General features: G+C 35.3%; 2 protein-coding genes across 4 annotated transcripts in view; one reads left to right on the top strand and one right to left on the bottom strand.

Annotated features, from left to right (window-relative positions):
* The window catches only part of LOC145270068 (uncharacterized), a 34,420-nt gene extending 32,506 nt beyond the window's left edge, over window positions 1–1,914 (bottom strand). Inside the window, exon 1 of the mRNA XM_080125669.1 lies at window positions 1,587–1,914. Within this exon, the coding sequence (XP_079981795.1) occupies window positions 1,587–1,865 (279 nt within the window). The 5' untranslated portion in view covers window positions 1,866–1,914. The remainder of the gene's footprint in view (window positions 1–1,586) is intronic.
* Window positions 1,915–7,733: 5,819 nt separating this feature from the next.
* The window catches only part of LOC145271151 (putative deoxyribonuclease TATDN3), a 62,945-nt gene continuing 55,800 nt past the window's right edge, over window positions 7,734–14,878 (top strand). For 2 of the 3 annotated variants that reach the window (XM_080126688.1, XM_080126687.1), the window contains exon 1: window positions 7,736–8,016. In XM_080126688.1, the coding sequence (XP_079982814.1) occupies window positions 7,948–8,016 (69 nt within the window). In that variant the 5' untranslated portion in view covers window positions 7,736–7,947. Of the gene's footprint in view, window positions 8,017–14,878 lie in introns of all 3 variants that reach the window. The other variant, XM_080126689.1, reaches the window with a different exon arrangement.

The following is a 14,878-nucleotide window of genomic DNA, read 5'->3' as shown; positions in this document are numbered from 1 at the left end:
TTTCTCTCCCCCCCCCCCATGAAATTTATCGCCATTTTAGGTTTCAAATATAATTCACCCCCCTCCCCGCAAAAAAAAAAAAAAAAAAAAAAAAAAAAAAACAGAATGGTCTCAAATAAATTAAAAAAAAAAAAAATTTAAATTATCGTGTTATTTTATGTTTCAAATTTAATCCCCCCCCCCCGCAAAAATAAATAAGAATTTGTCAGGTTTACCCCCCCCCCTTAATCGCCAAACTTGAAAAAAATGGTAGGGATAACATGCCCTGTTGAACGCTAGGTGGCCAGAAAGTGGGTGCTCATTTTACGTTAAATTTATATATAAAAGTGATCCCCCATCCTAAAATGTTAATTTTTCCGTTTGTATTATTATTCACATAGATTCAAAAAAGCTGTCAATAATATATATATATATATATAACAAATAAATGTTATCAAAAGGCAAGATAAGTTACTTTTCTACCTACCTGGATAATGTTTTAGTGTTTTTATTTAATGTAAAATGTTTATTCAGCTCGAAAAACAGTGTTTACCGATGTATTGGAAAATTTAAAATGGCGCCGGGCCGCCGGACTCTCTGTTGAACATGGTAAGTTTGGGAAAATGAGTAAAAATAAAAGAACTATACAAAATATTGTTAAAAAAAAAAAAAAAAACACCGAATATGTCAGTTCATGTCATATTAAGCGAGTTTCTAACAGTATTTTGTATAGTTTTTCATTTTTAACTCATTTTACCAAACTTACCGTGTTCAACAGAGAGTCCGGCGCCATTTTTAATTTTCCAATACATAAACATTGTTTTTCGAGCTGAATGATCATGTTAAATAAAAACACTAAAAACTTTTCCAAATAGGTAGAGGAGTAACTTATCTTGCCTTTGATAACATTTATTTGTTATATATTTGTTTTTTGAGGGTTTGTACTGTACACAAAAAACAAATATATAACAAATAAATGTTATCACTTTTCTACCTAATTGGATATACTTTTCGTGTTTTTATTCAATGTAACATGTTTATTCAGCTCGAAAAGCATACAGTGTTTTACCGATGTATTGGAACATTCAAGATGGCGCCTGACTCTCTCTAACACGGTAAGTTGTGGAAAAGGTGTTATAAATAAAAAACTAGACAAAATACTATTAAAAACACACCGATTATATGTCAAGCTATGTCTCGGTAACATATATTGAGCGGTTTTTTAATAGTATTTTGTCTAGTTTTTTATTTATAATACCTTTTCCACAACTTACCGTGTTAAAGAGAGAGTCAGGCGCCATCTTGAATTTTCCAATACATAACTGTATGGTTTTCCAGCTGAATAAACATGTTACATTGAATAAAAACACAAAAATATATCCAGTTTGATAGAAAAGTAACTTATCTTGCCTTTGATAACATTTATTTGTTATATATTTGTTTTTTGACAACTTTTTCGAATCTATGTGTACAGTAATACAAATCCCTTCATTTTTTTTTTTAGGGGGTTAAACGATGCTGGATGACGTCGTAAAAATTTACCAAAGTTTATTTCAAGTTTAGCCAAAAGTAAATCGTTTCTAATTGCTTAACTGGTGTGTCCATACCTCATCAAACCGGGATTTCGCCTTCTCCTTTTCGCCTCTCGTCAACTGACTTTGTTTATCCATCTTGTTTTTAAACATGGCGCTGACCAACTGACAAATCTCGTTTACCGAGCGAAGACTTTTACACGACACACACGACGGGGGCAAACGAAGGGACGAGTTAATATAGTCCATCGTCATATTGTTGCGACAGTTGCTCATCGTCGCATTCATTATCGTATCGAACTTTTTCTTCGCATCTTCTTCTCCCTGTGGGTTCTCATCTTTGTCGGACGACATCTCCGATGTTTTGAAAAACTGAAAAGTTTTTAAATTTGACGCCACGCATGCGCCGTAAACGGAAATAAGGTCGACTTCCGGTTAGGAACGCCTATGTTTAAATACAATGATACAGGTTCAATCCTGGCATAGTTTTATTTATTTACTTATTTATTTATTTTTGTATTATTACAGGGCGACTTCCAGTTCAATCCTGGTATAGTCTTATTTATTTATTTATTTATTTATTTATTTATTTATTTATTTATTACTTCTTGTATTATTATAGGGCGACTTGCGGTTCATTCCTGGCATAGTTTTATTTATTTATTTTATTTTATTTTTTGCATTATTATAGGTCGCTGTTTTATAATTTGTCGTTGTCCTGAGGGAGACAACTAAGAGATTCTTTCATTTTTTTTTTTTTTTTTTCATCTCATAAGTTAGGACGCTATTAATGCTGTCAGTAAGCTAAGCTTACTAAGCTTTCACGAGCGGTTTTACTGGCAAATGTATTGTTTAGCGGCGTAAATTATATGACGAACAAAAAAATTATAAAAATTATATATCTTTATATAAAACGCAATGGATGAAATAAAACCCCCCAAAAAAAATTCATTATTATTTTTTTTTAATCATTTTTATTAGAGTAAATGTACGATATTCGAGGTCGCCATATTGCTTTTAAAATTTGGCCTTCCTAAGATTTCACAAATTGGTACTTGTACAGTTTAGTCAAGACATCAAAAAATTAAAATATCGAAAAAAAAAAAAAAAAAAAAAGGGTTATACACGTATTCGTTATGGAACAAAGTTTTCCGAAAAAAATTTCACTTAATTTCATCAAGTAGTATTTTTTTTTTACAGCGAAAAAACAATTTTTTATGATACCGAGCAAAAGGTTCGATTTTTAAGAAGAAAAGCTAGAATTAAAGATGGGGAGGGACTATCGGCACTTTACATGGAGTTATCTCCCCGTGGCGAGTTCAGCAAATTTCAAAATGGCTGACTTTAACACGCTCTCATAAGAACGTGTTTTTTCGCTGTAAAAAAAACTACTCGATCAAATTAAATGAAATTTTTTTTTTTTTCGGAGGTCTTTATTATTTTATTACATTTTCACCCCAAACAAGGCACATTGCCACTTTGGTGTAGGGGGCTACTATCAGGGGCAGCAACTGCTGGGGCACTATGTTGAGATTTGGGCAGCAAGATGTCGGTTCACGTTACAGTTGAACTTCTGCATGTCAGTACAGTTGGGGAAGCAGGAACTTGGAATGGAATTCCAGAGTCTAGCGGTTCTGGGGAAGAAACTACTGGAGTAGAAAGATCTTTTACATCTAGGGATCTCTACTGTGTGGGAGTGTGATTTAGCTGCCTGTCGGGTTTGTTGAGGATGTCTATGTCGTGGGGGCACAAGTGTCTGCAGTTCGTCAGAGCATTCACCATTAAAATACTTGTAGAACAGGCAGAGGGATGCAACGTTTCGTTGATGGGACAGAGGCTTAAGCTTAGATGCCAGTTCAGAGCCTATCAGATTGGCGACTCTTTTTTGAACCTTGTCTAGGAGCGAGAGACTAGCAGCAGATGCACCAGCCCAAATGTGACAACAATACTCCATACATGGGCGAATGGTGGCCTTATAGAGGTACAGGATACTTTCAGGTGTCAGTAGTTTTCTAGCACGGTAGAGAGAGCCTACCTTTTTCGCAGCGGCCCTGGCAATGTTTTCAATATAATTGTTCCAACTCATGTTTCCTGTGAACGTTAGGCCAAGCAGTTTGAAAGATGTACTCTCAGAAAGGGAGTCACTGGCCATTGCTATTGGTGGTAGAGAAGGTTTCTTGTAATTATTGAAGGAAACCAGTTTAGTCTTAGCAGCATTGAATGTGACCATCCATTTATGTCCCCCAATCCACTACAGATTGGAGGTCATCCTCTAGTGTTTTTGTCATTTCTTTAGATATGTGTTCATTTGTTTTCCTGTCATTTTTAAAAAAAAGAGACTTTCTTCTCACTTCGACGACACACGAGATTTTGCCTCTCATTTTCATAATTTCCGCGCCATCAATTTAAAAAAAAAAAGAGACTTTCTTCTCGCTTCGACGTCACACGAGGACGTGCCTCTCATTTTCATAATTTCCGCGCCATCAATTTAAAAAAAAAAAGAGACTTTCTTTTCGCTTCGACGTCACACGAGGACGTGCCTCTCATTTTCATAACTTCTGCGCCATCAATTTAAAAAAAAAAAAGAGACTTTCTTTTCGCTTCGACGTCACACGAGGACGTGCCTATCATTTTCATAACTTCTGCGCCGTCAATTTTTTTTTTAAAAAGAGACTTTCTTTTCGCTTTGACGACACATGAGGACGTGCCTCTAATTTTCATAACTTCTGTGCCGTTAATTTAAAAAAAAAAAAAGAGACTTTCTTCTCACTTCGACGTCACACGAGGACGTGCCTCTAATTTTCATAACTTCCGCGCCATCAATGCCGCCAACACAATGATTACACACGCCACGTGGACACTCAAAAATCACTTATACATACACGCACCCATTCCACACATTAATAACAACGAATTACTTTCCTCATGCGACTTTTGAATAAGACGAACTTCGCCAGGTTAAAAAACAAACCTTAAAATAACCTCATTATTGTCACAAGTTTTTAACCTTCTAATCTCATTAATTCCACGAAGGACTTTTGTCTAACATTCTAATCATAATGACTTCAAAAGAACTTTCACCGATTGGACCTGTAGCAGAAACAAATGGAACTATTTTCTTTTAACGAATCAATGCCTCTCCCCTGTGCTATTAGGCCACATACTGACCAATCAGGGGTACGGCGCACTGATCCTTCCTATCCCCTAAGGAATGAATTACTTTCTTCATGGGACTTTTAAGTAAGGTAAACTTCGCCAGATAAAACACAAACTTCAAAATGATTTTCACACAGGACTTTAACTTTCTAAACTCCTTGATTTCACGAAGGACTTTCATCTAACATTCTAATCATAATGACTTCGAAAGAACTTTCACTGATCGGTTGTTGGTTGGTTGTTTTACGGCATATCAACCTTTTTCAGGTTATTTAATGCCGAATCCAAAGATTTTGAAGAAAAATTTTTAATAGAATATATTTGTTGTTTTCAAGTCGATTTCTATTTAACCTATGGCCCGGAGGTTTTGTTGGTTAGTTTATAGATGGAGAAGGGGTGAAGGAAATGAGGCCATAGAGGTCACAACATAGAATACATTTAATTGACAACGTTGGAAGCATGTAGAATCTGACTCCATGCAATTAAAGACATACGAATATTGATCCTTTCTAACCCCTGAGAATTCGGCCAGCATCCGGTTTGAAGAATAAGAACTCTTCCTTACTGAGAGAGACACCAAACGGAACGGATCCTTTTTCTTCGCTCTCTCCACCTCAGTGTTATTTCAACCGGTATTGACGATTCTACTGGGAATAACTACCGCGATAGCACCAGGTAGCTGGAGTCCAGCTTTTGACAAGGAACATATCACATTCTCCTTAATAAACCTGTTCTGTGTTACATTTTATGAAGTTGTTGCGTTCGTCATTTCAGAAGCTTGTATGGAATTATTTATTTTATTAGGTTGTGCACTGAAAGCATTCAAAACCCTAAAGACCTTTGCTTGTTCACCTTTGTTTGTTTTTGCTGAAAAATAAAATGCTGTGCATTTTGAATCCGAAGGAGGTGTCGTTTTTGTTTTATTCCTTTTTTTTTTTTTTTATCATTTTGTTTTGGGGGAAAGAGATGTAATTTGACTTAAACTTCTTTCCCCGACAAATTACACCAAGGATTGCTGCTTATTTAAAATCAAACCGATTAAAAAGAAAAATTTTTTTAAATCAGAAAAACCTTTATGGTGTACATACCCGTCACGGAACAAATATGTCATATTCCAACAATCATATAAATTGATCAAGTAATTTTTTTTTTAATTAAAAAAAATAAAATTTATGAAAAGCGAGACATTGTGAATAATAGGTGAGACAACTCAATTCGAATTCTTGAGATAAAAATCAGCCTTGTAATGGCTACAATTTTCCATTAAAATCACTAAAAATTGTAAAAACATAGATTTCATATATTAAAAAAATGACTTGATCAATTTACGTGATTTTTTAGAACATGACATATTTGTTCCGTGATGGGTACGTATACCATAAAGATTTTTGGTAATCTCCAAAAATACCGTTAGGGCTTACAACATGGCCGCCAGAAGAGTCACGTGATCCGGTTGATCCAAAACATGAATCGTGCAAATGGAAAACGCAGCCTTGAAGGCAAACTTTGACAAACAATCACAATTTGTTTGTATTTAATTTTTTGTTGATATAATGTTGTTATAAAAATAGGCAAACTTTGAGAAACAATCTTAGGTTGTTTTTAGTTAAAACAGTGTTTATAAAAAGTATTTTATTCAGAACAAACAAGTGGTCGTGGTCGACGGAACGCAATTGAACCATGACAATTCCTGGAATTGAACCACAACGATTCCTGAAATTGGAACTGCTATCTACCTCAGAGAATTACAAAAATATCAATGGCCCTTAACATATCACCCTTGTTCCTCGTTCCTCGTGTTCATGACAATAACGCTATACTTGGCGAAACTATGACATTGTCTCGGCTAATGTTAGCAATGCCAGATGACGTGCACATATTGACATGGCTTGCACAGAGACGTCTGATAGCCAATTCATGCAATTGTCAAATTTGTGGGTCACCATGCGTGTTGGCTTGATATTCCGAATCCAAGGATGGGTGGAGATGGCGTTGCCGAAACGATGGATATCGTAATACAATTAGAACGAACTCTTTTTTTCAAAGAAGCAACCTCAATCTAAGAACCATTGTAATAATTATGTATATGTGGAGCATGGATTTTCCACAAAAAACTATGGCAACAGAAAGTGAGGTGAGTGCCAACACAGTGAGCGACTGGTGCAACTTTTTGAGGGAAGTGTGCACTCAGTACATTGAACAAAACCCAATTCAATTGGGGGGTGTAGATGAGACCTGGACCCCAAAAGAGGTTTAAATTGATGAAAGCCATTTTTACCCTCGGAAATATCACAGAGGAACTGTCCGACGTAGCCATTGGGTGTTCGGCGCCATCGAACGAGGCTCTAAGAATTGCCTTTTGATCGAGGTTCCAGACAGAAAGTGTGAAACTCTGGTCCCTATAATTCACCAATGGATCTTACCCGGGACTCGTATAATAAGCGATGGGTGGAGCGCTTATGCAACCGTAGCAGACATTGACTTTGGTATTTACAGCCACGATGTTGTTGTCCACGAAAGAAATTTTGTGGAGCCTAACGACGCGACTATAAATACTCAACTTATTGAAAATACGTGGATGCGAGCAAAGAATAAACTTCGTCGTCAATTCGGTACATCAAGGGCTCTCTTCACTTCATATTTAAATTAATTTATGTGGCGTGAAAGAGTCGGCCCAAATAAATTTTGTGAGCTAATTTGTTGCATTGCCTCCATCTATTCTGTCTAAATTTATAAAATGAAAATTAAAAATATAAACTGTTTTTTTTTACATCATATTTTTATAACATTACACCTTAAAAAAAATGAACACCTTGTTTTAAATACCATTTTTATGAAAAACTCTGAATAAAATATTTTTTATAAACACTGTTTTAAAAAACAAACAAACTGTGATTGTTTCTCAACAAAAAATTAAATGACCGTTCTAAATAAATTATTTATTATTATGATATTGAAAAACTGTTTTTGTACTTAATTATTATGCTTGTTTGTCAAAGTTTGCTTTAAATTTGCGTTTTCCGGTTTCGTAATACGGCGATTCATGTTTTGGATCAACCGGATCACGTGACTCTTCTGGCGGCCATGTTGTAAGCCCTAACGGTATTTTTGGAGATTGCCAGATTTTTCTGCAGTTTAATTTTTTAAAATAGGTTTAATTCTAAAATGAACATCGCAGCATTTTTTACCATTTCCCTTAGCTCAAATGGGAATATGATTCTGGCAGGGGAAGTAACTCTGTTTTCTTAAATAGAAGGGAGATAACTCTCATTCGACAAACATGGCGGACAATGTAGACACGTTTTCAGTTGATGCACACTGTCACCTCGCCGATTCACAGTTTTCAGATGTAAGTCAAAAAAAAAAAAAGAAATTGTCATTGAACTTGACAAAACTCGGTTCTTTTATAGAATAGTGGCTCCCCAAAATGCTCGCTCAGGAGCACAACACAACTGAAGTATGACACTCAAATATAAAACAACTAAAAAATCGGTAATCATTAATACTACCAGACTGTTAAAGAAAATGGTACTTATGCACTATGCAGAGAGTGATCCGGACGTAACTCACCGGACGCTCGGCTTGCCCCGTAAAACGACGTCAACAGCCGGAGTTAGCCGAGCGTCGGCGAGGAAAACATAACAAGAAAAGAGAAACCTACCTTAATGTAAAATTTGTTAAAATTTTTATTTACTGTAACGGAAAACAAATTTTTTTGGTAAAACTATACAAACACCGTGACAGCGAATTAACCCTAACACTAACCCTACCTAACCCTAACCCTAACCCTAAACCCTAACCCTAAACCCTAACCCTAAACCCTAACCCTAACCCTAACCCTAACCCTAACGCTGTCACGGTGTTTGTATAATAATACCATTTTTTTTGTATTTTTTTTTTTTTTTGTAAATGTAAAGTGTTTTTTATATACAAGAAAGTTATGTTTTTTTTGTTTTTTTTATTTGAAGAAGAAACAGCGAAAAAAAGGTAACAAGCAAAATTTGTTTTTTTTTTTACAAAACATTTTTTTTTTTTGGGTTAGGGTTATTTTTTTTATTTTTTTAAGAATAAACAGCGAAAAAAAAAAGGTAACAAACTAACTGTTTTTTTTTTTTGTACAAAACATGTTTTTTTGGGGGGGGTTAGGGTTATTTTTTTTTTTTTTTAAGAATAAACAGCGAAAAAAAAAGGTAACAAACAAACTTTTTTTTTTGTACAAAACATGCTTTTTGGGGGGGGGGTTAGGGTTATTTTTTTTATTTTTTTAAGAATAAACAGCGAAAAAAAAGGTAACAAACTAACTTTTTTTTTTTGTACAAAACATGTTTTTTTGGGGGGGGGGGTTAGGGTTATTTTTTTTATTTTTTTAAGAATAAACAGCGAAAAAAAAGGTAACAAACTAACTTTTTTTTTTGTACAAAACATGTTTTTTTTGGGGGGGGGGTTAGGGTTATTTTTTTAAGAATAAACAGCGAAAAAAAAGGTAACAAACTAACTTTTTTTTTTGTACAAAACATGTTTTTTTTTGGGGGGTTAGGGTTATTTTTTTTATTTTTTTAAGAATAAACAGCGAAAAAAAAAGGTAACAAACAAACTTTTTTTTTTGTACAAAACATGTTTTTTTTTGTTGGGTGGTTGGTTAAGGAAAAACCTGGTAAAAGAAGAATGCGAGGAATATTTACTGTTGGTATTTCCTCAGACTGTTGGAGGGCATCACACGACTATGAGGGACAGGTTTTCTTTTTTGCAAGCAAACTCCTTTCCTGACAAAATTCCAGGACACTGCTGTTTGCAATTTTTCCGACAAATATGTTAAGTTCATATTTCCTTCCATAGGTACGCAATTTTAAGGGTTGTTAAATAAATCTGATTTTGTACTGTTTTACTTTCTTTTCTTCTTTTTCCTTATTGTCGTCTGCTGCTTTGAATTTTTTTTCTTGCGTCGCGCACGCGCGTAGCGTTGACAAACGTCGAACTACATCGGCGACGCTCGGCTAACTCCGGCTGTTGACGTCGTGTTACGGGGCTAGCCGAGCGTCCGGTGAGTTACGTCCGGATCACTCTCTGCATAAGTACCCAAATAGCGCAAAGGGGTCTGAAATTCGAGCCTCGTTTTCAGTTAGGTCACGTGGTACTGGGACAGTGTCACGGGAAATTGATTCGTGTGGTCTTTCAGTCCCCACCCCCAATAAAAGTTTTTAAAATGCCCCCCCCCTCCTTTTCCAATTTTTTTCCTGTCATTATTTTTGTTATTTATGACTTTTGTTTTCAAGACTCCAAAGAAGAGAACATTTTAGGAGTGTTTTCTTGTTAGCCTCCTCAATAAAACTTGATTGGATATTGAATTTGACGTAATTATTGTAAAAGAATTTTAAAATTAAAATACAACAATATTGAAATTGACGTAATTGGCAGGCAACAATTCCCCCACTATAAAAACAATCATGAGGTTGTTTGCATGGCAACTGAGAAGCTAACCTGCTTGCCAGTCGGTTTGCCTCAAACTCCACAATGGACCCAGCACACCACTCCCTCCCTGACTTTCCTTTGCAGACAGACGCCACACTAAGTGATCTGAAAATCACCTCTTCTCAGGTGCATCATGGTACCATAAAAAATCTAGACACCTCAAAAGCTTGTAGACCCGATCTCATCCCGGCTGTGCTATTAAAAAAGTGCTCCGCTGAGGTTGCTCCAGTTCTCTTCAAACTTTACAACAAATGCCTTAACGAATCTTGCTTTCCTGACTGCTGGAAAACTGCTTCTGTAGTACGAGTTTTCAAGAATTCTGGCGAAAGAACTGACCCATTATGTTATCGCTCCATTAGCCACCTCCCTAACCCTAACCCTAACCCTAACCCTCTCGCTTTTCGCTAAAATATTTGAGTCCTTAATTAATCATTCTCTAGTCCATCAGCTTACAGCTGCTAAACTTGTGACTGACAATCAATATGGATTTAGGCAAGTCCGTTCCACAGCAGATATCCTGATGGTGATCTCTGAATGTTTATACCATTCACTAGATAAAGCAGGGGAGGGTAGAGTGGTAGCCCTCGATATATCTAAGGCTTTTGACAGGGTATGGCATGAAGGTCTTCTAAGGAAAATCAGATCAGATGGTATCACTGGAAGAATACGTAATGTAATTAAATCCTTCTCAAGTAAGAGAAAAATCCAGGTTGTCCTCGACAGTCGTACATCTTAGCAATATGATATAAATGTGGGAGTGTCTCATGGGTCTTTATTATTCCTAATATTCATAAATGACCTCCCTGATAAAATTGTTTCTGAGATGGGTATATTTGCTGAGGGCACCACGTTCTATAACAGGCACGAAGGGAAAACAAATGAACGCATATCTAAGGAAATGGCAGAAACACCCCTTCTCATGTGCATGGTATCATAAAAAATCTAAACACCTCAAAAAACCAAAATATTTTAGCAAAAAGCGGGAGGTGGCTAATGGAGCAATAATATAATCGGTCAGTTCTACCTACCTACCAAAACTTTTTTTTATCCCCCCCCCCAACAACAATTTTTTTTAAGAAATTTTTTTTTTATACAATATTTCAACAGGGTTATTACTTTGCTTATTCTTTTGTTTTGATCCCCCCCCCAACACACACATACCTCTAAACACCCGGGCAACGCCGGGTACACCCGCTAGTCTAGAATAAAAGAACATAAAAGAATGAATACAGTCCTGATAACGGTAATCCTAGTAATTAATCACACTCCTTCCGAAACCCATTGCAGTGTTTGCCAACACGTAAGCACATGCGCGGCTTTTCAGTGGGAGGCTTAATAATAATTGGAATAGCTCTCGCAATGTTCACTCTCTAGATGTGGCTATAGGCCTAATTTCGATATGATGTATTCGATGATGATATGACGTTTTTTTAGTAGTTTTTTTTTTTTACATAGGAATCACCACTTTATCAAGGCCAAGAGGCCACTCAAGGATAAGGGTTAAAGAGTGCACAGTAGAAATCGGACATCATAGTAATCATTAGTAATGAAAATTCGGTTAATTTGATAACTTATATGGGACGGCTCATGAAGAACTTATTTACGTTAGACTTGAACACAACCATATTGTAGTCAGCCGGAAAGCAGGAAAACGGAAGACAATTCCACAGGCGTGCAGTTCTAAGAAAGAAGCTTTGTTCATGGAATCTACGTTTAGGTTTAGGCACAGATAAAGAGTGGGGGCAATTATTGATAGTGTTTTCAGCTAGATGAGTGTTTCTTATGAAAGTTTGGCGAGGGGGGACCATAGACTGAAGCTCAGTCGAACACTTTCCATGAAAATAACGATACAGCAGAGACAAACTCGCAACATCTCTTCTGTGAGACAGAGGTTGAGGGAAGAGAAAAGGACATCTCCTATGAGGCTAGGAAGTCTATTTTGAACTCTATCAAGACAGGACAAGTCCTTTCTAGCAGCTCCTGTCTCGATGTGGCAACAGTATTCCATCCTTGGACATTCCTGGCTCTTATATAGATAGAGAATTGCATCAGCAGTGAGATATCTACTGGATCGATAGAAAGATCCCACCATTTTTCCAGCGGCCTTGGCAACAGATTTGATGTACGTGTTCCATTTAAGATCAGGAGTAATGGTCAAGCCCAGAAGCTTGTCAAAACTTGAGGCCTCCTGAAGACGAGAGCCATTCATTTCAATTGATGCCAGATGGGGATCAGAATGTTGATGATGTAAAGAGAGAAGCTTGGTTTTAGATGCATTAAAAGTAACCAGCCACTCCTTTCCCCATTGTACTACGTGCTCAAGATCAGAGGAGAGAGAATCGGAGAGAACTTGGTCGTTTACTGTCTTAGATGTGGTACCATAAATGGTAGTGTCGTCAGCATAAATGTCTACAAATGATGTAAGGATGTGATTTGGAAGATCATTAATGTAGATCAAGAAAAGAGTTGGGCCCAGGATGGACCCCTGAGGGACACCAGCATTAATACTGTGAGCTTCTGATTTTTGCCCATCAACTACTACTCTTATGAACCTATCAGAAAGAAATGATTTAATAATTGAGAAGACATTTCCGGCTAGGTTAGGAAGCATAGTGTTTATCTTAATCTGAAAAATTCTGATAAATTTGTTACTTTTTAATAAAAATTTTAAAAAATGTATTTTCAGATTCTAAAATTGGTACTTAATTGGTTTGGTTTAATCAAGACATTAAAAATTGAAAATATTGAAAAAAAAAAATATATATATATATATATTGTACGTAGTCGTTATGAAATTAAGTTATCATACAAAAATAATCACTAAATTTGATAAAATAGTTTTTTTATTTTACAGAGGAAAAACGACCAAATTGCTTAAAAAAGGCTAAATTCTTAAAAGTTGGCCTAAAAACGTCGAGTGGTTCTAAAATGGGTGAACAATTTACTATAATGTTGCATTAGAAACTGGGCCTCCCTTACAAATACTTTGACATTTTTGGCACTTGTTTAGTTTAATCTAAACATTAAAAAATAAAAATATGGAATAAAGTTTTCATACAAAAAAAAAATCACTTAATTTGATCAAGTAATTTTCTTTTTTATGGAGGAGAATCAAATTTTAATGAGATCGCTAATATCGCGGCCATCTTGTTTATTTAGCAAATGGTGAGGAGGGACGTGCCAAGGGGGGTAACTCCAATCACCGTTTAAAGTTTGTCAAAATCTGACGAGATTATTTTGAAATATGGACAGAAAAAATACATAGATAAATATTTTAGTTTTTTTCACTTATTTTACAGTGTTTTTTTTTTAATCCCTTTTTCATTTTATCCTTTGTTTATCGGTCCTGGATATGACCTTAAACTATATCCAGTTGTGAGGCCCTAGCTTGCGGGCTTTGGGGAGTGTGGAGCCACCCCTTAATTGCCATTGCTCCCAGGTCCACTCTGACCCGGAGTGGTAGTACCTGTTAGGGTCCCAACTATGGGTTAAATAGAAACTTACTTGAAAACAACAAATATATTCTATTAAAAAATGTTTCTTCAAACTCTTTGGATTCGGCATTAAATAACCCGAAAAGGGTTGATATGCCGTAAAACAAAAACAACCAACCAACCTTTGTTTATCACTTTTTTGTTTAAAGGGCCTTCCCCTCCTCATCCGTGAAATAAGCAAGATGGCTGCGAAATAAACAAGATGGCCGCGACACGATCAATCTCATTAAAATTTGATTTTCCTCTGTAAAAAAAACCTACTTAATCAAATTAAGTGAAATTGTTTTTATGAGAACTTAATTCCATAACGAGTATGTACAATATAATTTTTTTATGCAATATTTTTTGTTAAGTGTTGAGACATGTTGAACAGAGTGCAGTTTTCGATACTGAGTGTGAAGTATTTTCCAGTAACAAAGGTGGCGAGAGTAATTGCTAGTAACAAAGATGGCGGCCAAGAATCAAATGCGGTCCGTGAGGTAGTTAACGGCGAACGGATTGAATCTAAAATTCGACAATTTTTATAGTAACTTTGGAAGATTTTCATTGGTTGGTTAGCACAGCCGGTGGTTATAAAAACGATCGTTAAAGTCATTGGTGTCATACCCCCCATTAGGAGTGCTTTCCGGTGGGGCAAGTTTATTGCTTGCTGCCTGAGGCGCCCCGACCGGGGAATGCCGACAGGGTTACTCAGGCAATTTTTAAAATTGCAGGAGTGCCCCTCCTTTAGGGGAGCCTGCGGGGTTCCCACTTTCCAGGCCTTGTGCCAAATAATGCTGAGGTGGGCAGCATTTAAATATATACCCCCCATTAGGAGTCAAAAACATCTTACACTTTTAGTTTATATTATTATTATTATTATTATTATTATTATAATTATTATTATTATTATTATTATTATTATTATTATTATTATAATGTTAGGATTATTATAATGTTATTATTATTATTATTATTATTATTATTATTATAATGTTAGGATTATTATAATGTTATTATTATTATTATTATTATTATTATTATTATAATGTTAGGATTATTATAATGTTATTATTATTATTATAATGTTAGGATTATTATAATGTTATTATTATTATTATAATTATTATTATTATTATTATTATTATAATGTTAGGATTATTATAATGTTATTATTATTATTATTATTATTATTATTATAATGTTAGGATTATTATAATGTTATTATTATTATTATTATTATTGTTATTATTATTATTATTATTATTA

This window comes from Euprymna scolopes, chromosome 46 (assembly GCF_053919585.1).
Source record: "Euprymna scolopes isolate OS-2025 chromosome 46, ASM5391958v1, whole genome shotgun sequence".
In the NCBI taxonomy this organism is placed as follows: Eukaryota; Metazoa; Mollusca; class Cephalopoda; order Sepiida; family Sepiolidae; genus Euprymna; species Euprymna scolopes.
The sequence above is the reverse complement of the archived record's forward strand: the minus strand, read 5'-3'. Positions and strand labels throughout refer to the sequence as shown.